The 25,603-nt window shown below is 41.9% G+C and overlaps 2 protein-coding genes across 2 annotated transcripts in view; both read right to left on the bottom strand.

The window, feature by feature from the left end:
- Nucleotides 1-15,546, bottom strand: part of LOC139381310 (collagen, type IX, alpha 1b) — a 33,250-nt gene extending 17,704 nt beyond the window's left edge. Inside the window, exons 1-17 of the mRNA XM_071124762.1 lie at nt 15,490-15,546; nt 12,598-12,651; nt 10,047-10,082; nt 9,789-9,812; nt 9,486-9,539; nt 8,541-8,594; nt 7,823-7,858; nt 7,669-7,725; nt 7,297-7,350; nt 5,927-5,980; nt 3,447-3,500; nt 3,312-3,365; nt 3,082-3,135; nt 2,894-2,947; nt 2,641-2,694; nt 2,329-2,382; nt 1,978-2,022 (exon numbers count right to left, since the gene is read on the bottom strand). Coding sequence (XP_070980863.1) covers nt 1,978-2,022; nt 2,329-2,382; nt 2,641-2,694; nt 2,894-2,947; nt 3,082-3,135; nt 3,312-3,365; nt 3,447-3,500; nt 5,927-5,980; nt 7,297-7,350; nt 7,669-7,725; nt 7,823-7,858; nt 8,541-8,588 — 618 coding nt within the window. The 5' untranslated portion in view covers nt 8,589-8,594; nt 9,486-9,539; nt 9,789-9,812; ... (1 more) ...; nt 12,598-12,651; nt 15,490-15,546. The remainder of the gene's footprint in view (nt 1-1,977; nt 2,023-2,328; nt 2,383-2,640; nt 2,695-2,893; nt 2,948-3,081; nt 3,136-3,311; nt 3,366-3,446; nt 3,501-5,926; nt 5,981-7,296; nt 7,351-7,668; nt 7,726-7,822; nt 7,859-8,540; nt 8,595-9,485; nt 9,540-9,788; nt 9,813-10,046; nt 10,083-12,597; nt 12,652-15,489) is intronic.
- A 1,602-nt stretch (nt 15,547-17,148) lies between these two features.
- On the bottom strand, nt 17,149-21,605 carry LOC139381309 (collagen alpha-1(IX) chain-like). Its single transcript, XM_071124760.1, has 3 exons — nt 21,484-21,605; nt 18,100-18,496; nt 17,149-17,244 (listed from the first exon to the last, which is right to left on the bottom strand). The coding sequence occupies exons 1-3, from the start codon at nt 21,603-21,605 to the stop codon at nt 17,149-17,151; spliced, it is 615 nt and encodes a 204-aa protein (XP_070980861.1).
- Between the last annotated feature and the right edge of the window lie 3,998 nt (nt 21,606-25,603).

Below are 25,603 nucleotides of genomic sequence, written 5' to 3'. Positions count from 1 at the left end.
GGTCAGGTCAGTGTCAGGACAGTCAGGTCAGGTCAGTGTCAGGACAGTCAGGTCAGTGTCAGGACAGTCAGGTCAGGTCAGTGTCAGGACAGTCAGGTCAGTGTCAGGACAGTCAGGTCAGGTCAGTGTCAGGACAGTCAGGTCAGTGTCAGGACAGTCAGGTCAGGTCAGTGTCAGGACAGTCAGGTCAGTGTCAGGACAGTTACAGTGAGGGAAAAAAGTATTTGATCCCCAGCTGATTTTGTACATTTGCAGTCTATAATTGTAATGGTAGGTTTATTTGAACAGTGAGAGACAGAATAACAACAAAAAAATCCAGAAAAACACGTCAAAAATGTTATAAATTGATTTGCATTTTAATGAGGGAAATAAGTATTTGACCCCCTCTCAATCAGAAAGATTTATGTCTCCCAGGTGTCTTTTATACAGGTAACGAGCTGAGATTAGGAGCGCACTCTTAAAGGGAGTGCTCCTAATCTCATTTTGTTACCTGCATAAAAGACACCTGTCCACAGAAGCAATCAATCAATCAGATTCCAAACTCTCCACCATGGCCAAGACCAAAGAGCTCTCTAAGGATGTCAGGGACAAGATTGCAGACCTACACAAGGCTGGAATGGGCTACAAGACCCTCGCCAAGCAGCTTGGTGAGAAGGTGACAACAGTTGGTGCGATTATTCGCAAATGGAAGAAACACAAAATAACTCTCAATCTCCCTCGGCCTGGTGCTCCATGTAAGATCTCACCTCGTGGAGTTGCAATGATCATGAGAACGGTGAGGAATCAGCCCAGAACTACACGGGAGGATATTGTCAATGATCTCAAGGCAGCTGGGACCATAGTCCCCAAGAAAACAATTGGCAACACACTACGCCGTGAAGGACTGAAATCCTGCAGCGCCCGCAAGGTCCCCCTGCTCAAGAAAGCACATATACATGCCCGTCTGAAGTTTGCCAATGAACATCTGAATGATTCAGATGACAACTGGGTGAAAGTGTTGTGGTCAGATGACACCAAAATGGAGCTCTTTGCCATCAACTCAACTCGCCGTGTTTTGAGGAAGAGGAATTCTGCCTATGACCCCAAGAATACCATCCCCACCGTCAAACATGGAGGTGGAAATATTATGCTTTGGGGGTGTTTTTCTGCTAAGGGGACAGGACAACTTCACCACATCAAAGGGACGATGGACGGGGCCATGTACCGTCAAATCTTGGGTTAGAACCTCCTTCCCTCAGCCAGTGCATTGAAAATGGGTCATGGATGGGTATTCCAGCATGACAATGACCCAAAACACAAGGCCAAGGCAACAAAGGAGTGGCTCAAGAAGAAGCACATTAAGGTCCTGGAGTGGCCTAGCCAGTCTCCAGACCTTAATCCCATAGAAAATCTGTGGAGGGAGCTGAAGGTTCGAGTTGCCAAACGTCAGCCTCGAAACCTTAATGACTTGGAGAAGATCTGCAAAGAGGAGTGGGACAAACTCGCCCCTGAGATGTGTGCAAACCTGGTGTCCAACTACAAGAAACGTATGACCTCTGTGATTGCCAACAAGGGTTTTGCCACCAAGTACCAAGTCATGTTTTGGAGGGGTCAAATAATTATTTCCCTCATTAAAATGCAAATCAATTTATAACATTTCTGACATGCGTTTTTCTGGATTTTTTATTGTTATTCTGTCTCTCACTGTTCAAATAAACCTACCATTAAAATTAAAGACCGACAATTTCTTTGTCAGTGGGCAAACGTACAAAATCAGCAGGGGATCAAATCCTTTTTCCCTCACTATAGGTCAGTACCCATGCTCTTATCCAGCTGCAGCTCCTCAGTGACATAGATTAGCTCTATTTGTCAAAAGGATTGAGTTTATGGCACAGAGTAATTAATGCCCATTGGCTGTAGATTAATTGATGTAAGTGGTGCATTGTGGGTGAATTAGGAATTAGAATACTATTTTAATAGGTTCTCTATGATGCCTACCTTCTCTCCACCAGTTCCTTTAGAGCCAGGAGAACCAGGTAATCCCTAGAGAGGAAACACAACATTGTCAATCAAAATCCATCTACAGTAACAAGAATTATCATGTAAATACCTAGAATACATCTGACCAAACCACTCATGCATTTGTTATCTATTTCAAAGATGTTGTTGAAAACATGAAAATCTCAAATGTTTGTAAAACAAAAGGTTGTCAATCAGAAACAATTATCTCATGTTATTATTATTATTATGTTATTTCACATCAGGATTAGAATATGGGAGGCTGAGGAGGATTACACAGGCACAACCAATCAGAACACCTGTTAGTGTGAGGTCAAAGGTCATACTTACAGGAAGTCCCTGAAGCCCCACCTCCCCTGGAGACCCAGCCTTGCCAATGGTGCCCTGTGGAGAAAGAGAGTTATGTGAGTTAAGATGAACTTTTGACATCACAGTTGTAATCCTAACTTGATTTGACAACTCCTGCTGACCTCCGTTCAAACAGTATGAATCCCATTTTATAGTGGACTTTTCAGAATGCTGTGATCTCCATTGCCAAGCCAATAGAAATCGCTGCAGAAAAGAATCACTGTAGACCTATGAGAGGGCACAGCAAAACTAGAACGATGCATCTAAACATCTTACAGTCGATCCTGTCCATACCTTTCCACCTGGCAATCCAGGAATACCTTCACGGCCATCTACTCCTGACAAACCCTAGACATGAAAAAAGAACCACCACAATTACTCCATGACAAGTGTTAATGTTCCAAGAAGGTTCTATGGTTCTATGAATGGTTCTGTGGCTTAAACGATTCTAAGAGTCTATGAATACACAACAGACAGGATATGCTTACATTTGCACCGCCAAGACTGATTGTTTAAGCTGTGATACAATAGTCACAGTAATACTTACACCCTTCCCCTTGGGCCCAGGAAGACCTGTGATTCCTCTTCCACCTTGAGATCCCTAGATAACAACACAATAGGATAAGGAACCAATCAGGGCATCAGCATTACACCATCACCACCACCCCAGACAGTGACTAAAGACAAAAATCAATTTTGTTCAGAACCCTTTGTATTTTTTACTCTGATACCCACCTCATCACCTTTAGGACCAGACTCGCCCATCACGCCCCTCTGGCCTTGGTCACCCTAACAAGAGACAGCATCAACATATTGTAAGACAAAACCTTTTTACAGATGTTTAATCAGGTCCTTCATTGAGAACACAACACAGTGCCGTATTCCTGAAACACTCACCTTTCCAGAGGTCTAACATTAGTGAAATCATAATGAACAGGAGAAGGGGATTATGGGAGAATACTTACAGTGGCTCCTTCAACACCCTGGGGACCTGGATCTCCATCATGTCCTCGTGCTCCCTGTCACAACACCAGGGGTATATTAGCATTAAGATGACAGAGAGGATTGAAATACAATTAACTTCAAAGAGGGACTCTTACCAGTCCACCTTTGGGCCCCATCATTCCAGTGGAGCCTCTGATTCCCTGAGGACCCTGGAATCACACAACAGCAGAAAGACAAACTGTCACTAACTGTCACCATAGACAGTCTGTTCTATTATCACTACTGTCTGTTCTATTATCACTACAGTCTGTTATATTATCACTACAGACAGTCTGTTATATTATCACTACAGACAGTCTGTCATATTATCACTACAGACAGTCTGTTCTATTATCACTACAGACAGTCTGTTATATTATCACTACAGACAGTCTGTTCTATTATCACTACAGACAGTCTGTTATATTATCACTACTGTCTGTTATATTATCACTACAGACAGTCTGTTATATTATCACTACTGTCTGTTATATTATCACTACAGACAGTCTGTTATATTATCACTACAGACAGTCTGTTATATTATCACTACAGACAGTCTGTTATATTATCACTACAGACAGTCTGTTATATTATCACTACTGTCTGTTATATTATCACCATAGACAGTCTGTTATATTATCACTACAGACAGTATGTTATATTATCACTACAGACAGTCTGTTATATTATCACTACAGACAGTCTGTTATATTATCACTACTGTCTGTTATATTATCACCATAGACAGTCTGTTATATTATCACTACAGACAGTCTGTTATATTATCACTACAGACAGTCTGTTCTATTATCACTACAGTCTGTTCTATTATCACTACAGACAGTCTGTTCTATTATCACTACAGACAGTCTGTTATATTATCACTACAGACAGTATGTTATATTATCACTACAGACAGTCTGTTCTATTATCACTACAGTCTGTTCTATTATCACTACAGACAGTCTGTTATATTATCACTACAGACAGTCTGTTCTATTACTGTCTGTTATATTATCACTACAGACAGTCTGTTATATTATCACTACAGACAGTCTGTTATATTATCACTATAGACAGTCTGTCATATTATCACTACTGTCTGTTATATTATCACTACAGACAGTCTGTCATATTATCACTACAGACAGTCTGTTCTATTATCACTACAGACAGTCTGTTATATTATCACTACAGACAGTCTGTTCTATTATCACTACAGACAGTCTGTTATATTATCACTACTGTCTGTTATATTATCACTACAGACAGTCTGTTATATTATCACTACTGTCTGTTATATTATCACTACAGACAGTCTGTTCTATTATCACTACAGACAGTCTGTTATATTATCACTACAGACAGTCTGTTATATTATCACTACAGACAGTCTGTTATATTATCACTACTGTCTGTTATATTATCACCATAGACAGTCTGTTATATTATCACTACAGACAGTATGTTATATTATCACTACAGACAGTCTGTTCTATTATCACTACAGTCTGTTCTATTATCACTACAGACAGTCTGTTCTATTATCACTACAGACAGTCTGTTATATTATCACTACAGACAGTCTGTTCTATTATCACTACAGACAGTCTGTTATATTATCACTACAGACAGTCTGTTCTATTATCACTACAGAAAGTCTGTTATATTATCACTACAGACAGTCTGTTATATTATCACTACAGACAGTCTGTTCTATTATCACTACAGACAGTCTGTTATATTATCACTACTGTCTGTTATATTATCACTACAGACAGTCTGTTATATTATCACTACTGTCTGTTATATTATCACTACAGACAGTCTGTTCTATTATCACTACAGACTGTCTGTTATATTATCACCATAGACAGTCTGTTATATTATCACTACAGACAGTCTGTTATATTATCACTACAGACAGTCTGTTATATTATCACTACAGACAGTCTGTTATATTATCACTACAGACAGTCTGTTATATTATCACTACTGTCTGTTATATTATCACCATAGACAGTCTGTTATATTATCACTACAGACAGTATGTTATATTATCACTACAGACAGTCTGTTATATTATCACTACAGACAGTCTGTTATATTATCACTACAGACAGTCTGTTATATTATCGCTACAGACAGTCTGTTATATTATCGCTACAGACGGTCTGTTATATTATCACTACAGACAGTCTGTTATATTATCACTACAGACAGTCTGTTATATTATCACTACAGACAGTCTGTTATATTATCACTACAGACAGTCTGTTATATTATCACTACAGACAGTCTGTTATATTATCACTACAGACAGTCTGTTATATTATCACTACAGACAGTCTGTTATATTATCACTACAGACAGTCTGTTATAATATCACTACAGACAGTCTGTTATATTATCACTACAGACAGTCTGTTATATTATCACTACAGACAGTCTGTTATATTATCACTACAGACAGTCTGTTATATTATCATTACAGACAGTCTGTTATATTATCACTACAGACAGTCTGTTATATTATCACTACAGACAGTCTGTTATATTATCTGTTAAAGGTAGGTTAATGAGAGTATCAAACCGTTGGGCCCTGGGATCCGAGGTCCCCTGTGGTTCCCTGGTCACCCTCTTCACCCTAGAGAGAGAGAGAGGTAACATGCAGACATCAGTAAGATGAACAGCTGCATATGGCAGAGACATTAAAACATAAGTAGGTACATTTATAGGAGGATCGAAAGATGGATTTCAAATGTAAGCTGTTTCAAAACAACTTTAATGGCCGCAAATCAACTCCCATGGACTTTAAATCAATGTTCCTACAGCCTCGTTGACTCAGATACATGACACACGTTTCAATGAAATTGACTCTACCGCTGATCACATTGCCAAAGGTGTGAGTGCTGTCAGCTGTCAGAGACTACACGCTTTGACTTGTGAGTGAAAAGCCTGCATGTTCTACACCAGACACCCTTCAATAGAGCCACTAAGCAAGGCTGAATTCTATACATGGAGAAAGTCATTTACAGCCCATATGGATACATGGAGTCTTGAATCCAGACAGACAGACAGTGAATGGAGTTATAGGCCACTAGGTGATGAAGTGACTTGGGTATAGAACTGAACTTATTTCCTTATATATGGATGTATGGAACCATTACAGGGCTGAGTGTGGCTGTGTTAGCATGGCATTCCACATCAACCATAACCCCTGCATCACTAACATGGGCTGCGTCCCAAATCACACCCTAATCCCTATAAAGTGCTCTACTTTTGACCAGGGCCCATAGGGCTGTGTTCATAAGTAGAGCACTATGTAGGGAATGAGATGTCATTGGGGACGCAACCATGGAAATAGATTACTTTCAGGCAACATATCACTCACAACCTTTCTAAATGCAATGAGGCAAAAATATGAAAAAGTGTGAGGTTTATGTTGTGCAGAGATCCTATAGCATGTAGAAATCCTATAGCAGGTAGAGATCCTATAGCAGGTAGAGATCCTATAGCAGGTAGAGATCCTATAGCAGGTAGAGATCCTATAGCAGGTAGAGATCCTATAGCAGGTAGAGATCCTATAGCATGTAAAGATCCTATAGCAGGTAGAGATCCTATAGCAGGTAGAGATCCTATAGCAGGTAGAGATCCTATAGCAGGTAGAGATCCTATAGCAGGTAGAGATCCTATAGCAGGTAGAGATCCTATAGCATGTAAAGATCCTATAGCAGGTAGAGATCCTATAGCAGGTAGATAGATGTAAAGCTGATCTCATGACGCATCACATGAAGCAATGAGACCAGAGGAGCTACAAAGCTCCAAGCTTATTCTATGTCACGGAAACATCTGGTCTGGTTTTCCAAGAAACAGACTAAACCTAGTTCTGGACCAAGTCATTTTAATGCCGTGTAGGTTTTTGTTCAGTTCTCTGAATGTGTCTAAAAGGTAAGCCCTTACCTTGTGCCCTTGTTTCCCAGGCTCTCCTCCTTCCCCTTTTACTCCTTTGTGACCCTAGAAAACAGAGGAACATGAAGCTTAAACACCCTCCCCAATCTCTATCACATATCACCGTTAGACTATCATTATACTAACTGTGAAGACAATAGAATAGATTTAAACCAATGACTTCTGTGAGGCTGTAGGTTGAAGCAGCTATGGTTACCATTAGCACAATATATGATACCTTATGAGACCAAGCTATCAATGCACCACTGGCTATGTTCCAATGCCCTTCCGAGCATACCACTAAGAACGTTTATCCATTACATAACTTCATATGATACACTAGTAAGGGCATGCACTCTCCTTGGCCCCTGACCCCTGACTCACCTTCATGCCAGGGAGGCCGGGATGACCAGGTGTCCCAGGTGGACAGGCACCAGGGCACTAGACAGCAGCAGGATAAATCAACAGGGTCAGATTATCACTCATACGTGTAATGCCAGGCACTGAGTTGTGTGAACTTGAACGAACAAAGTCTTACCAGCTCGGCACTCAAATCCTGCATCCCTGCTGCACCCTGAAAAACACATCATTTTGAGAATTGTTAATCAGTTGATTAGGAAGAGTAGATGACTGTTCAACGTGACACACAAACAGCTCACGACATTCTCTGGATGTGCTTGTCAACGTATCATCAACTAGGGACGTAACACAGTGACAGTGATCCACAGATGTAATACTCACTCTAGGCCCTGCTGATCCACAGATGTACTACTCACTCTAGGCCCTACTGATCCACAGATGTACTACTCACTCTAGGCCCGGCTGATCCACAGATGTACTACTCACTCTAGGCCCTGCTGATCCACAGATGTACTACTCACTCTTGGCCCTACTGATCCACAGATGTACTACTCACTCTAGGCCCTACTGATTCACAGATGTACTACTCACTCTAGGCCCTGCTGATCCACAGATGTACTACTCACTCTAGGCCCTGCTGATCCACAGATGTACTACTCACTCTAGCCCCTACTGATCCACAGATGTACTACTCACTCTAGCCCCTACTGATCCACAGATGTACTACTCACTCTAGGCCCTGTTGATCCACAGATGTACTACTCACTCTCGGCCCGGCTGATCCACAGATGTACTACTCACTCTAGGCCCCTGATCCACAGATGATCCTAGGCCCTACTGATCCACAGATGAGCTACTCACTCTCGGCTCTACTGATCCACAGATGTACTACTCACTCTCGGCCCTACTGATCCACCAGGTCCTGTTGGTCCTCTCACTCCCATAGCACCCTGTGGTAACGGACATAGAAAGCAGATCAAACAAACAGGTATGGTCCATTTTCATTCACCTTTTGATTGACGTTCCTGACAGAGGAGGTACTGTACATCACAGGAAGTTGGTGGCACCTTATTTGGGGAGGACGTGCTGGAGCGGAATTAGTGGAATGGTATCAAATACATCAAACACGTGGTTTCCAATGTTTTCCAGGCGTTTGATGCCATTCCTTTCGCTCCGTTCCAGCCGTTATTATGAGGCATCCTCCCCTCAGCAGCCTCTTATGCTGTACATCCAATCAGCCATATTTGGCCCTATGACGCCAGCTCCCAAACTATCTACATGCAGTGCTTGAAGTGGACTGAAATAGGAGCTGGTATTCAGGATTTTAGGGTCCAGTACTGTTTATTTTCACCTGACAGAAATCAGGCAGGAGAAAAGCATCGGTCTGTTCCGGCCCAATTCATGCTCTGTCCACATAGGGAATCACTATGTGGACAGAGGATCTATGAGGATCTATATGTCCTGTGGATCGTTAGGTGATGAGGATCATTAGGTGATGAGGAGTGTGAGGTGATGAGGATCGTTAGGTCATGAAGATAGTTAGTTCATGGGGATCGTTAAGTCAAGAGGATTGTTAGGTGATGAGGATCGTTAGGTCATGAGGATCGTTAGTTCATGGGGATCGTTAAGTCAAGAGGATTGTTAGGTAGGTGATGAGGATCGTTAGGTCATGAGGATCGTTAGGTCATGAGGATCGTTAGGTCATGAGGATCGTTAGGTCATGAGAATCGTTTAGGTATTTGTATTTATTAAGGATCCCCATTAGCTGCTGATCGTTAGGTGATGAGGATCGTTAGTTGATGAGGATCGTTAGGTTATGAGGGTCTGTAACTGATACTCACAGGGGGTCCACCTTTGCCCAAATCACCTGGAAGTCCTCCTGGCCCCGGGGGTCCCTGTTCAGAGAAACACGTATTAATTCACTGAAAATTATGACTTGTACTAATTTATCATATACTTTTTTTTGTTGTTGCATTTTTCATAGTTTTGAAAGTTTTTCAACAATATGTCTTCCCAATGCATCAAAGGTATCTTACCATGGCTAATGTGAACGTTATCAGACATTTTGCTAGATACTGTCCTATAAAGATGTAATACATGTGTCATGTGTGAATGTTTAATTAATAATACTGTAAAATACTTACAGGTGGTCCATCATCTCCAACGCCCTATGGAGGAAAACAGAAGCACCAGACGAGTCAATGACATAAGATACTACAGCATCTTTATAGGCTCTATGCAGGCTCTATGAAGGCTCTATGAAGGCTTCATTAATAAGCCTTAGAAGCTACGTTTCATGTGATGTGAGAAAGCTGAATGCTCTATAGCTGGGCCCTCTGAGTCTTCAGTGTGGACTGATTCCACTAATGAATGAGTGGTTCATAGAGAATAATGTAACTCACAGCTAGTCCACGAGGTCCTGGTTTCCCGGGTTCACCCTGAAACAAAGTAAAATAGCATGTCAGTTTGAAAACACAGTGAACATGAGACAACAGTAAAGAGAATATCTAATATATACTGTTAATCATCCCCCATCCAGCACCCAAAGCAAACTATGCATGTAGAAGCCATACAAGTATTTTCTCCATGAAGACATGTTTCTAGCTTGTCATGTACACACAAACAGACTTCAGTATCCTTTCCTATTTCCACCAGGACCACAGACACATACTAAACATCTAACATGCTTTGGATAAAAGCCTCTGTTGCATATATTCACATGACTTGTATTCTTATACTGTAATAGTCTAGCGACTGTTCCAAATCCTTAGACATTGTCAAACACACACCAAACACACACCAAACATACAGCAAACACACAGCAAACACACCAAACATACATCAAACACACACTAAACACACAACAAACACACACCAAACATACACTAAACACACAGCAAACACACAGCAAACACACAACAAACATACACCAAACACACACAAACACACAACAAACACACACCAAACATACACCAAACATCACAGCAAACACACAACAAACACACACCAAACACACACTAAACACACACCAAACACACACAAACACACACCACACACCAAACACATAAACACACAACAAACACACACCAAACACACACCAAAAATCCACTAAACACACAACAAACACACACCAAACATACACTAAACACACAACAAACACACACCAAACACACACAAAACACAAACAAACACACACCAAACACACACAAAACACACACCAAACACACACCAAACACACACTAAACACACACCAAACACACACCAAACACACACCAAACACACACTAAACACACAACAAACACACACCAAACATCCACTAAACACACAACAAACACACACCAAACACACACCAAACATCCACTAAACACACAACAAACACACACCAAACATACACTAAACATCCACTAAACACAAACCAAACACACACATAACACACACCAAACACACACCAAACATACACCAAACACACACTAAACACACAACAAACACACACCACATCCACTAAACACACAACAAACATACACCAAACATACACCAAACACACACTAAACACACAACAAACACACACTAAACACACAACAAACACACACCAAACACACACCAAGCATACAACAAACACACACTAAACACACACCAAACACACACCAAACATACACCAAACACACACTAAACACACACCAAACACACAACAAACATACACCAAACACACACCAAACACACACCATACACACACCAAACACACACTAAACACACACCAAACACACAAACACACACATACACACACCAAACACACACCAAACACACACTAAACACACACCAAGCGCACACCAAACACACACTAAACACACACCAAACACACACTAAACACACACCAAACACACACCAAACACACACCAAACACACACTAAACACACACCAAACACACACCAAACACACACCAACTAAATTTTGCCGGTGTTTGGTTCCTGTGCTGTAATATTCTCCACAATTTATTTTCCTTCTCAGGCAAATTAAGGCATCTGAGTAAAATCATTAACTAGAGACTCAACAAACTATGTATGTGTAAAACATCAAAAGTATTTCTCCATAAAGACATGCTTTCATCTCATCAGAAACACAGACCAACAGGATCCTACTCCGTATCCTTTCATCTCATCAGAAACACAGACCAACAGGATCCTACTCCGTATCCTTTCATCTCATCAGAAACACAGACCAACAGGATCCTACTCCGTATCCTTTCATCTCATCAGAAACACAGACCAACAGGATCCTACTCCGTATCCTTTTGCCACTTCCACCAAATATACTGGACAATTTCCTTCTCAGACAAATGAAGCCGTCTGAGTAATTACTTAACTAGAGACTTCACAGACTGAATTAACATTCTTTCAGTTTAATCCTGTGACTGAGAACCTGAGCCATGCAGGGTGCACTTGGCCCAGCAAATGTTCCCCCAAGGCTTGGGTCCTGTTCATTATGCACCAAAATGAAGAAAAAAAATTGGGAGGGACTTAGTGAACTCGTCCAATAAGGAACTCTAATTTTGTTCTCCGTTGCAAAACGTTTTAAAAATGTTTTCCTTGCTTTTCCTAATGAACACGACTATGATGCTTGGGCCTGGTTCCCCACGGAGATTACCCAGAACTCTGGCAGGGAGGGATCAGGGATCAGGGATCAGGGATTAAAGCTCATTTGTCATGAGGAATTGCTTTACGCGTTGTAATTGTAATTCCTGCTGTCTTGCCTGCCAACACAGTGGGCGAATGGACGGTCAGCAGCTTGGCTCAGTCACCCGGCTGAGAGTTACCCTGGTCCCAGATCTGATTGTACTGTCTGGTGTGACAATGACCAAAGGAATTGACAAGACAGCACCAACACACCTGGGACCAGACTGTCTGAGAGTCTATGAAGCAGAAACATTAAAGGGCTCATTAGTGATTAGTTACTCACTTTCTGTCCAAGGGGACCATCGGGACCTTCGTCTCCAGTAGGACCAGTCAAACCCTGCAGAGACAGGAAGAGAGGAGCGAGAGACCAGGCTTCACTAATCCATCACAACAAAGACAGTAATGTTGTCCAACGTCAGTAGGAGATCAGCTGTACGCTAGAAAACCATAAGAGTTACCTTTTCATAAGCGATCATAACAAAGTACCTTTCTCTAAGAAATGTTTTTGCAACTTTACCAACTTTAAGGTGTGCTTTAAGTCTTCCTAATCACATAATAATTCCAGCTGTATATGTACATGATGTCACAAAAAAGTTGCGTATGTCACACAGCTAATGGAGTGGGAGGAGCTCAGAAGTAGGCGTGTGTACGTGGGCAGGACTAAACGATGCCCCACCCACAATTAATGAATCTGTAAATACTGTGCATTAGCAGAAACGTGTATCCAGTACTTTTCAGCACAACTTGACAGAATGGCAAAGCTCTGAAATACATCCTCTTTTCCATTCTCTGACTTATGTTGGCATTTTCAAAATAGTTTCAACAAATGCTTCCTTGGATTATATTGATTTAAGATAGATCATGTTTAGTTTGAATAGATGATGGCATCTAGTCTGGAATAGGAATTATCTCCACAGACACCACGGTCAGGACACTACAGAGCATCTGAGACATCTCTCTGAGACAGTTACTGGGAGAGTGGTTAACCCTAACCCACATTCCTCTGGTCCAACTCAAACAAGCCCCATTGACAGGTACCATTCCACAGCAGCCTGAGAATCCAACTGGGACTGGAGACACCCACAGCACAAACACTGCTGGGTACTGTTTCACTAAGGATTTATGGGCGTGAGAGAAAATATTGCCAAAATAATAAAAAACACTTCACAGCAATCATTTTCTGGACAAAAACAACAATATCCATGTACACTGAGTATAAAAACATTAAGAACAGCTGCTCTTTCCATTATATAGACTGACCAGGTGAATCCAGGTGAAAGATACAATCCTTTATTGATGTCACTTGTTAAGTCCACTTCAATCAGTGTAGATGAAGGGGAGGAGACAGGTTAAAGAAGGATTTTTAAGCCTTGAGACATTGAGACATGGATTGTGAATGTGTGTCATTCAGAGGGTGAATGGGCAAGACAAAACATTGAAGTGCCTCTGAACAGGGTCTGGTAGTAGGTGTGGTAGTGGGTATATTAGTGGGTCTGGTAGTAGGTGCCAGGTGCACCGGTTTGTGTCAAGAACTGCAACGCTGCTGCGTTTTTCACTCTCAACAGTTTCCTGTGTGTATCAAGAATGGTCCACCACCCAAAGGACATCCAGCCAACTTGACACAACTGTGGGAAGCATTGGAGTCAACCCTGTGGAATGCTTTGGACATCTTGTAGAGTCCATGCCCTGACAAATTGAGGCAGTACTGGCAAAAGAGGGGAACTCCATATTAGGAAGGTGTTCCTAATGTTTGATATCTCATCCGTATGCCTTTGTTCACCCTCTATAAACCTACTACAGTCACTTTGTGAACCTACAGCAGAAGTGTGACTGAAATGCAAACTGCGTACAAAGTGATACATGGATCATGTACACTTAACAGTATGCTTTAGGATATCAGTACAAACTAATATCCTACGAGTGTTTTCCTAACCCTCTTTTCTCCCTCCAATTTGGATGGAAGCTACAGTTAATTAAGGGCAGGCCTTCCTTCTCTCTGCCTGAACAAAGAGACTGTTGTGTTACAAAGGAAACTGTCAGATTCTTAGCCTTTTCTTTGCTCCCGAGTGGCACAGCGGTCTGAGACACTGCATCTCAGTGCTAGAGGCATCTCTACAGACTCCCTGGTTCAGCGGTCTGAGGCACTGCATCTCAGTGTTAGAGGGCATCACTACAGACTCCCTGGTTCAGGGGTCTGAGGCACTGCATCTCAGTACTAGAGGCATCACTACAGACACCCTGGTTCAGTGGTCTGAGGCACTGCATCTCAGTGCTAGAGGCATCTCTACAGACTCCCTGGTTCAGCGGTCTGAGGCACTGCATCTCAGTGCTAGAGGCATCTCTACAGACACCCTGGTTCAGCGGTCTGAGGCACTGCATCTCAGTACTAGAGGCATCTCTACAGACTCCCTGGTTCAGCGGTCTGAGGCACTGCATCTCAGTGCTAGAGGCATCACTACAGACTCCCTGGTTCAGCGGTCTGAGGCACTGCATCTCAGTGCTAGAGGCATCTCTACAGACTCCCTGGTTCAGCGGTCTGAGGCACTGCATCTCAGTGCTAGAGGCATCTCTACAGACACCCTGGTTCAGCGGACTGAGGCACTGCATCTCAGTGCTAGAGGCATCTCTACAGACACCCTGGTTCAGCGGTCTGAGGCACTGCATCTCAGTGCTAGAGGCATCACTACAGACTCCCTGGTTCAGCGGTCTGAGGCACTGCATCTCAGTGTTAGAGGGCATCACTACAGACACCCTGGTTCAGCGGGCTGAGGCACTGCATCTCAGTGCTAGAGGCATCTCTACAGACTCCCTGGTTCAGCGATCTGAGGCACTGCATCTCAGTGCTAGAGGCATCACTACAGACATCCTGGTTCAGCGATCTGAGGCACTGCATCTCAGTGCTAGAGGCATCTCTACAGACACCCTGGTTGATTGATTGGCGCCTCTCTTAGGTAAAGAAGTGGTCATTACCACTTGATGAAGCAAGATAATCATTGTAAGGGTAGAAGGTGCACATATTGAGAAGTTCCACCCCCTAGCTACTGTACTGCTGCTATAACCTGAGTATGACAGTCATCATGACTAGTTATCATCAAAGATGACAAAAAAGGCGCCAATGACGACAAACAGGAAATTGAAGGCAAAAAGGATGAATGATTTGAAACAGGATACTCACATCAGCCCCGGGCACACCTGGCAACCCGGCTGAGCCTAGTTTGCCTGCATCTCCATCAGGACCCTAACAACACAACCACAATAGAAAGCAGAACAACAACAACATGCTGACAGTCAAATACATCAGAATGACTAGATGATAATGACATAGTATTGTGTTAACAATCAAAATAAAATAAAAGGTGTATAATTACAGCAGGACCATCCTCTCCGTCGTCTCCCCTCCCACCCTGAAATAGAAAAAGGCCCACTTCTGAAATGTATAGATAAATATATAAACATATATCTATATATATTCACAAATGTATACATATGTGTTTATACATAATTGGTCTAATTCCAACTCTTCAGTATGCAGCTGGTTATGTTTGTGAAAAAGGGTTGTGCTCGCCCACCATTCAAATCACATAATCGCATAATTATGAACATGAGTGGTGATAATGCTCTTTATCGTTTGGAAGATAATTCAAGTTAATCGAGGAGAGAACTTACAGCGACACCATCAATTCCTGGGACACCTGCGGGTCCTGGAGGGCCGACGGGGCCCGAGGCCCTCTGGACAAAGAGACGGTCAAACAATGCAATCAGCTATGGATATTATTGCTATACATAATGAACATGTATGGGTGGGACATACTGTATGTCTGAAAATGAAGGAGAAGTCTCCGTTAGGCTTAGCCAATAATAATTAATTCAAGGAACAACAGGTGCACAACTGCCACAGCAAAGCAAACATAAGACACCAACACAACTGAAGCAAATACCCTTTGTTCTGAGAAATGGGTTGAATCCATGTGATAGTAGCTACCCACTGGGCAGACATCAATTCAACATCTATTACATTTAGGTTCCAACGTCATTTCATTGAAATGATGTGGAAACAGCGTTGATTCAACCAGTGCGTACCCAGTGAGTACATGATGTAAATAAATACTGTATGCTCAGTCACAGTCACCCAGCTACAAAAATGAAATGATCATCCTTTGATTTGTTTCAGTATTTCTTATAGAACAAATTATCTTGCATCACTAGACCAACTAGAATCTGGACATTCTGCTAGTTGATTCCACAACAATAAATCCATGAGAATAACATAATGTAGATACACTCACCTGAAGTACTATTTCGTCAACCTGAAAACAGAGGTACACAGAGAAGGACTTACTTGTGTGGAGCAAATAAGGACAATCTGCACCAAAAGTACCCAAAAAAGTTGCCCGTGAGCCATGGTCTCTCCTGCTCTTCCCTCTCCCGGACAGCAAGAACGGGTAAAAATGTTTTCCTTTTTCTTGGATGAGTTGGGTTGACGGACCCCGACAAAAAAAGTCACCCAACTGAATCCGTTTCTACCAACTGAACCGCCAGAGGTACCATAGGCATCAAAGCCTTATGCATATTCATGACCTGCTTAGTTTTGAAAGTGATTGGCAGAATTCACGGACTGCGCCCGAACAGACTGGGAGGGTTTATTATGGGTGCAGAGGGCAAATGGAAAATAATTGCGGGCGATTTAAATGGCTTGTGATTTATTGGCTTGTGATTTAATTGTTCATCTTTCATGTTGTTTATTTACAATGGTTGCCTGGACTAGATAATACCAGCCTCTGTACTGGCTATTTTGATAATTAAATTTGATAATTTGAACGTGGTTGCAGTCTGTTTAGTCAATGGTTCTTACCGACGTCCTGGCTGGTAGGTCATTGCAGGTCTGTGGTCGCCCCACATCACAATCAATGTGCATCGATTGGAGCTCAAACTGAAAAATAAATACAATAATAATAATCACTCGGACATAAGTCACATTCACAACCTATATATATTATAATTGGCAAAATAGTGATAGTTAAATCATTAGGTATCGTCACCAATCCTCAATCGGCTAAATCATCATGTAGGCCTAGTCCTCACATCACATTACATGCTTGATTCTCAACTAATCATACTAATTTGACCCTAGCAGTAAGATAACTACTGATTGTAATGTTATTAATATCTCTTTACTGTGACCACGAATAGAGTGAACCTGCCTGATGATAAATATATATTTTTAAAGACATCCCAAACCACTTGGACAATTATTATCAAAGGGCAATTAAGCGCGATATTACGCGGACTTTTACTCTGTGATTTAGTTTTGGGACTATATTACAAACATCTCCCTATAATATTGCGCTGCCATCATAGAAACGTTGCCTGGTCTTCCCTAGACACAGCCAGGTCCTATTCTGGACTAGAACCTCTGTGTTACAATTCCCACTTATTTGTAGAAATTGACATGGCGGAGCGCCACGCATTCCACATAGGCCGCATTCAGCTAAAAATGCACTCTCGGTGTAGGTCATTTACAGTAAAACTCTCCAATGTAGGCTAGAGTGTATTTGGAGAGTGTAGGCTAGAGTGTATTTGGAGAGTGTAGGCTAGAGTGTATGTAGGAGAGTGTAGGCTAGAGTGTATGTAGGAGAGTGTAGGCTAGAGTGTATGCCGAAAAACTAGGAGTTACTTAACAAGCGCAGTCACTATTGTGCCTTAAAGTCCCAAACCTCTTGTACTTGCCATAGGACTAGCCTTATGAAATGAGGTTAAGCACAAGTTTACAAAACAATTAACTTACTGGCACTGCTAAAACGGGGTTATCCTTCAGCTTTCCAATCAACGTGTATCCATCCAGGTTGACTATACCTCTCTGGGGTGTGTTCTGAGAGTCCACCATAATGCAATCCACGAACAGAGTTACAGAACGCTTGCTGACTTTCAGTAAGATATTGTGCCATTGAGAGTTGAAGAGGAACGGTAGGAAAGGGAAAACGGCCGTCTCTCGTGTTTTATTCAATGTTGTGAAGGTGAATTCAAGAGAGAGCGATTCTCCGTTCAGTCTAACGGCAAGCTGCTCTTCGCCGTTCAAATCTAGCATTTGCCAAATATTCCAGTTCTTGGTTACGGTACTGCCGTTCATTCGTAAAACGGTCACAAACGCAAATTCAACCGGTAGTCCAAGGGGATACGCTGATCTGAAACATGGGAGAGAAATAGTCACCTATCTTGTACATATTAGCCTTTGATAAGTAGGCAAACATCGCCATGCATAATAGGCCTAAATGTTAAGGCCTAGTTGTCTCTTCATCTACATGCTTTACACATCAAGTCCAGAGTAATTTACAAAAAAAGCGTATATAATTGTAGTTAAATTATACACAAGTGATGCTATGGCTAAAACAATGTATAATTCTCCTAAAGTGAGCAGTGGCCCTTCATGTGGCCTATTAGCGCGGGAGGTAGCCCAGCGGTTAAGAGCTTTGGGCCAGTAACTGAAAGGTTGCTGGTTCGAGCCAACTGGGTGAAACATCTGTCGATGTGCCCTTGAGCAAGGCACTTAACCCTAATTGCTCTTGTTAGTTGCTCTAGATAAGATTCTTCAACCTCAGGAGGCTGAAGAAATTTGGCTTGTCACCAAAAGCACTCACAAACTTCTACAGATGCACAATCGAGAGCATCCTGGCGGGCTGTATCACCGCCTGGTACGGCAACTGCTCCGCCCTCAACCGTAAGGCTCTCCAGAGGGTAGTGAGGTCTGCACAACGCATCACCGGGGGCAAACTACCTGCCCTCCAGGACACCTACACCACCCGATGTCACAGGAAGGCCATAAAGATCATCAAGGACATCAACCACCCGAGCCACTGCCTGTTCACCCCGCTATCATCCAGAAGGCGAGGTCAGTACAGGTGCATCAAAGCTGGGACCGAGAGACTGAAAAACAGCTTCTATCTCAAGGCCATCAGACTGTTAAACAGCCACCACTAACATTGAGTGGCTGCTGCCAACACACTGACACCGACTCAACTCCAGCCACTTTAATAATGGGAATTGATGGGAAATGATGTAAATATATCACTAGCCACTTTAAACAATGCTACCTTATATAATGTTACTTACCCTACATTATTCATCTCATATGCATACGTATATACTGTACTCTATATCATCGACTGTATCCTTATGTAATACATGTATCACTAGCCACTTTAACTATGCCACTTTGTTTACATACTCATCTCATATGTATATACTGTACTCGATACCATCTACTGTATCTTGACTATGCTGCTCTGTACCATCACTCATTCATATATCCTTATGTACATATTCTTTATCCCCTCACACTGTGTACAAGACAGTAGTTTTGGAATTGTTAGTTAGATTACTTGTTGGTTATTACTGCATTGTCGGAACTAGAAGCACAAGCATTTCGCTACACTCGCATTAACATCTGCTAACCATGTGTATGTGACAAATAAAATTTGATTTGATTTGATTTGCAATGTGCTGTGAGTTATCCAGATTCAGCACCATGGACAGGGGCAGTACCAAACATGACCGGTAGATGGCAGTGTTCACCAAAACTGCAGCTCTCTGGACAAATATTGCAGAACCGTTAACCTACAGTATATATTTAATTTGACTATTGTTTCTGGTGTTATCCCTAAGATCTGGAAAGTGGCACATGTCCTCCCCCTACCAAAAGGAGGAGATCCTTCTGACTTAGATAACTACCGTCCAATCTCCAAATGATCTTGCTTTTCCAAACTTTTAGAATCCCTGACCAACTGTCAGTTAAGAACTTCTCGTTCTACTCTTAATGTGAATTGAGTTTTAGACCTGGTCATACAGTAACACCGTTTCAGCCGCTACGCTCCTTTTAGATAAAGTGTTAAGTTGCTTGGATCATAAAAATCATTGTGCTGCCTTATTTATAGAGCTTTCCAAGGACTTTGACACTGTTGACCATCACACTCTCATTCAAAGGTTGACTGAAATAGGCCTGAATCAGGCTTCTTGCAAGTGGTTTGAGAATGATCTGTCAGACAGGGTACAGTGTGTGATTTGTGATGGTGTCAAGTCTAGGTTCCTGGATATTAGGAAAGGTGTACCACAGGGGTCGGTACTGAGATCTGTTCTCTTCACTATTTCTATACATAATATTGGTCTATTTGTTCCAACTTGTAATATTCATCTGTATGCAGATGATCCTGTTATGTATGCCATTGCCCCAACTGTTGACCAGGTGTTGTTAGAGCTGCAATCTGACTTTGTTGCCTTACAGAATGCCCTGGTTTTTTTAAAGGTGGACTTAATGTGGGCAACACTAAATATATGTTTTTCTCTAATTCTCACACTTTTTTTCTCCAATGGACTACATATTTATTAATTGAATGGTTCTCCCATTGATCAGGTTCCTGCCTATGAATATCTGGGCTTTTGGATTGACAAGGATTTATCGTTTAAAAAACATACTGTGGCAGGTAGCCTAGTGGTTAGAGCATTGGACTAGTAACTGAAAGGTTGCAATTTTGAATCCCCGATCTGACAAGGTAAAAATCTGTTGTTCTGCCCCTGAACAAGGCAGTTAACCCACTGTACCTAGGCTGTCATTTAAAATGAGAATTTGTTCTTAACTGACTTGCCTAGTTAAAATAAACTTGTTAAAAAGCTAAGATTTAAAGTGGGCTTATTTTTAAAAGAAATGATCTTGCCTCTCCCTAAACAGCAGGAAACAGATTGTACAGTCAACTTTCCTGACAGTTCTTAACTATGGTGACACAATACCCAGAATACAACAAGCAGCCACTAACTACTTTTAACCCTTAGGATGCTGTCTACCATAGAGCCCTTCACTTTATCACAGGTGACAGTTTTAATACTCACAACTGCATCCTGTATCAAAAGGTTGGCTGGTTCTCATTGAAGTCCCGTAGATCAATTCATTACTCCCTGTTTGTTTACAAAGCTTGTTTACAATTAGATGTTCTGGGGCCGCTCGGGATTGATTGTTTTGTTTGACATTGTATTGGTTGTTGTATTGCTGTGATCAGGGCACCCTTGGGATTCAGACCATGGTCTCAATGGGTTTTCCCTGAATAAATAAAGAATAATCATTCTAAAATAATAATCCATTACATCTACAGCGCTAGCCGCCCACTGGATCAGTGCTATTTACCTTGTGTTAATTCTGAAGTTGAATGCTGGCCCTATTTTGTAGGCAACATGCTGAGAGGTTGATCCAGGCCCCTTTTGAACAGTTCCTCTTCTGGCCAGCTCAGCAATGTGAAACTGGGACATGATATAAAAACCTGTTGGTAGGTTACAGTACATCAGGGATACTTGTTGACATGGATATTTTTAATTCATTTTTTAAATGGTTGTTTTGTTCCCAGTAATTTGAACTCTGACCTGGGAAACTATCCTCTCCGACCTTAATCGGAGGACACAGGCCCTGCTCAGTTTGAATGTCAGCTCCAGAGGAAAAATACACCCCTGCAAAGAGGAAGAGACAGACTGACTTGTCTTGGCTGAAGTAGGATATGTGTGTGTGCGTGTGTGTGTGTGTGTGTGTGTGTGTGTGTGTGTGTGTGTGCGTGCGTGCGTGCATGCGTGCGTGCGTGCTTGTGTGTGCGTGCGTGTGTGTGTGTGCACATCCAAGTGCCACCTTCTTCCTAGCCTGCACCAGTGCTGATTGCCTTGTAGCCTGACCTTCACACTGAAAGAAGCTGCCACTGCAGTGATTACAGTACGTGGACAGACAGACATCCAATCACCCAGAGTTTGAAAAGCTGCTGCACTGCTGTACGTAGCCCTGCTGTGAGCACTGAATAAATATTATCTCTGAGTGTCGGTTGTTTCCTCTTAAGCCTAACACCCTGGCTGGAGACTTGACATCTTGGCTCACTGATGCAGTCATACCTAGCTGCACCATTGTATCAATCAGTGTCTTACCATCATGATCATCATCATTATCGTCATCCTCAGCATCCCTCATTCCTGACCTCACATCTTTAGTAACATCTCCTAAGGCAGCAGTGTAAGCCATACATTTCTATAAGAGCTGTTCACATCATCATAAATTGGGAATTCACATCGCCTATACATTAAGCTTTTGCCAGAGTTTAAGAAGATAATTAAATGTACTACCCTACTGTTTGTATGTCTTCTACAGAGTATTAAACAATACTTACTCTGTGAGTGAAGGCCTGTGCTGAGGCATTGTGGGATCACATGGCATAACAAGTAGAGGAGGACCTCCCTAAAATAGAAATGTCATGTCATCACAGATGTTAGGAATGCAGATGTTAGGGACACAAATGTTAGGAACGCAGATGTTAGGAACACAGATGTTGGAACGCAGATGTTAGGAACACAGATGTTAGGAACGCAGATGTTAGGAACACAGATGTTGGAACGCAGATGTTAGGAACTCAGATGTTAGGAACTCAGATGTTAGGAACACAGATGTTAGGAACACAGATGTTAGGAACGATGATATTAGGAACCCAGATGTTGGAACACAGATGTTAGGAACACTGATTTTAGGAACCCAGCTGTTAGGAACACTGATGTTAGGAACACAGATGCTAGGAACACAGATATTAGGAACACATATATTAGGAACACAGATGTTAAGTTAGGAACACAGATGTTAGGTTAGGAACACAGATGTTAGGTTAGGAACACAGGTGTTAGGAACACAGATGTTAGGAAAACAAATGTTAGGTTAGGAACACAGATGTTAGGTTAGGAAAACAGATGTTAGGAAAACAGATGTTAGGAGAACAGATGTTAGGTTAGGAACACAGATGTTAGGAACACAGATGTTAGGTTAGGAACACAGATGTTAGGAACACAGATGTTAGGTTAGGAACACAGATGTTAGGAACACAGATGTTAGGAAAACAGACGTTAGGTTAGGAACACAGATGTTAGGTTAGGAACACAGATATTAGGAAAACAGATGTTAGGTTAGGAACACAGATGTTAGGAACACAGATGTTAGGAAAACAGACGTTAGGTTAGGAACACAGATGTTAGGAACACAGATGTTAGGAAAACAGATGTTAGGTTAGGAACACAGATGTTAGGTTAGGAACACAGATGTTAGGTTAGGAACACAGATGTTAGGAAAACAGATGTTAGGTTAGGAACACAGATGTTAGGTTAGGAACACAGATGTTAGGAACACAGATGTTAGGAAAACAGATGTTAGGTTAGGAACACAATGTTAGGAAACAGATGTTAGGTTAGGAACACAGATGTTAGGAACACAGATGTTAGGAAAACAGATGTTAGGTTAGGAACACAGATGTTAGGAACACAGATGTTAGGAACACAGATGTTAGGTTAGGAAAACAGATGTTAGGAACACAGATGTTAGGTTAGGAACACGGATGTTAAGTTAGGAACACAGATGTTAGGTTAGGAACACAGATGTTAGGAACACAGATGTTAGGTTAGGAACACAGATGTTAGGAACACAGATGTTAGGTTAGGAACACAAATGTTAGGAACACAGATGTTAGGAACACAGATGTTAGGTTAGGAAAACAGATGTTAGGAACACAGATGTTAGGAACACAGATGTTAGGTTAGGAACACGGATGTTAAGTTAGGAACACAGATGTTAGGTTAGGAACACAGATGTTAGGAACACAGATGTTAGGTTAGGAACACAGATGTTAGGAACACAGATGTTAGGTTAGGAACACAGATGTTAGGAACACAGATGTTAGGTTAGGAAAACAGATGTTAGGAACACAGATGTTAGGAACACAGATGTTAGGTTAGGAACACGGATGTTAAGTTAGGAACACAGATGTTAGGTTAGGAACACAGATGTTAGGAACACAGATGTTAGGAACACAGATGTTAGGTTAGGAACACAAATGTTAGGAGCACAGATGTTAGCAGATGAATAAGCCCTCTTTGTACCAAAACCAGAATCCTATATATAGAATCCTATATCATCAACAGCAGGGCTCTGCAACCCTCTTCCTGGAGAGCCACCGTCCTGCACGTTTTAACTTCCAGCCCTAATCTAGTGCACCTGATTTGAATCATTAGCTGGTTGATAAAAGGAATTAGGGTAGTTACAACAGGAGCTGGTGCAAAAGCCTACAGTAGGGGAGCTCTCCAGGAACAAGGTCAGAGACCCAAGATCTACAGATTTGCAGTTCAGTTCAAAATATATAGCTTAGTCTGTGAACTTTAATACATGAATGACTGTATAATAGCAGCATGATAATGCAAAGCAATACCGCCATACATCAATCAATAAATGAATGTATACCTTTTTAATCCACCCATTCAGTAGGTCTTTAGCAGGTTTTCTGTGGATGGTCAAGTCTGTCCAGGGGTCCCAGCTGTGTGAGGAACAAGAAGAACCTACAAAATAACACATCTGGTAGGACTAGCAAACTGAGGAGGTTTTCTTTGAGGCGTGACTGAAACTGTTCTCCGGGGGTGGGGAGTGGGTCCGGTGGTTAAACACTGTACTAGGGTTAGTATCCCATTTCAAATCAAATTGTATTCGTCATATACACAGTTTACAGCGGGTATAAAGGTGCTCCTTCCACAGTGCAGTACAATATCAATCTCCATAATAATCAAAAGTCAAGAAGTAGTAAGAAGGTATTATGCATAGTAATCAAACAGTTATGTACACAATCAGATATACAGTCTAAATGATGAATGTACTATGTCAAGTATGACTGTTTTTATAATTATAAAGTGGATAGTGTCTTGGTCACACAGGTGAATAAATAGTGTGTAAATAGAACAACAGCTTTGACTGTGTGTGTAAATGTCCTGCCTTGTGTAAATGTCCTGGAGGGCAGCAAGCTCACCCCCAGTGATGTATTGGACAGTCCACACCACCCTCTATAGAGCCTTGCAGTTCATGGAAGTGCAGTTGCCATACCAGGTGGGGATGCAGACAAGATGCTGTCAATGGTGTATCTATAGAAGTTCCTGAGGGGCCATGCCAAAAATGATGTACATGTTTATCTCAGAGGGGTTATAACGCAAGTGTCCCGTGCTCCATCCCTGATAAGAAAGAACCTGTGTGTCTTAATGTTTAGTTATTTAGTTATTTCATTACCATCTCCCTGTCACATGAGATTGATTAAAACCATTGATTATCATGATGACTAATCGTCAGTCGGATGGTAGATGTCATGTAGTAGGCCCCCCAAAAAATGCAACTAATACTGAGCATGTATTGAAGGAGAAAAATGGATCAACCGAATCCACGTTTGGTGTTATGGTATGACGGACAAGCTCCACCCACA

This window comes from Oncorhynchus clarkii, chromosome 23 (assembly GCF_045791955.1).
Source record: "Oncorhynchus clarkii lewisi isolate Uvic-CL-2024 chromosome 23, UVic_Ocla_1.0, whole genome shotgun sequence".
NCBI classification, from domain to species: Eukaryota; Metazoa; Chordata; class Actinopteri; order Salmoniformes; family Salmonidae; genus Oncorhynchus; species Oncorhynchus clarkii.
The sequence above is the reverse complement of the archived record's forward strand: the minus strand, read 5'-3'. Positions and strand labels throughout refer to the sequence as shown.

Excerpts from the sequence above, each read along its gene's own strand:
- LOC139381309 (XM_071124760.1), bottom strand. The coding sequence starts at position 21,605 with ATGTCCCAGTTTCACATTGCTGAGCTGGCCAGAAGAGGAACTGTTCAA. Across the intron at positions 18,497-21,483 it reads AACTTCAGAATTAACACAAG|ATCAGCGTATCCCCTTGGAC; the intron begins GTAAATAGCACT and ends CCCATGTTTCAG. Across the intron at positions 17,245-18,099 it reads ACCCCGTTTTAGCAGTGCCA|TTTGAGCTCCAATCGATGCA; the intron begins GTAAGTTAATTG and ends TTTATTTTTCAG.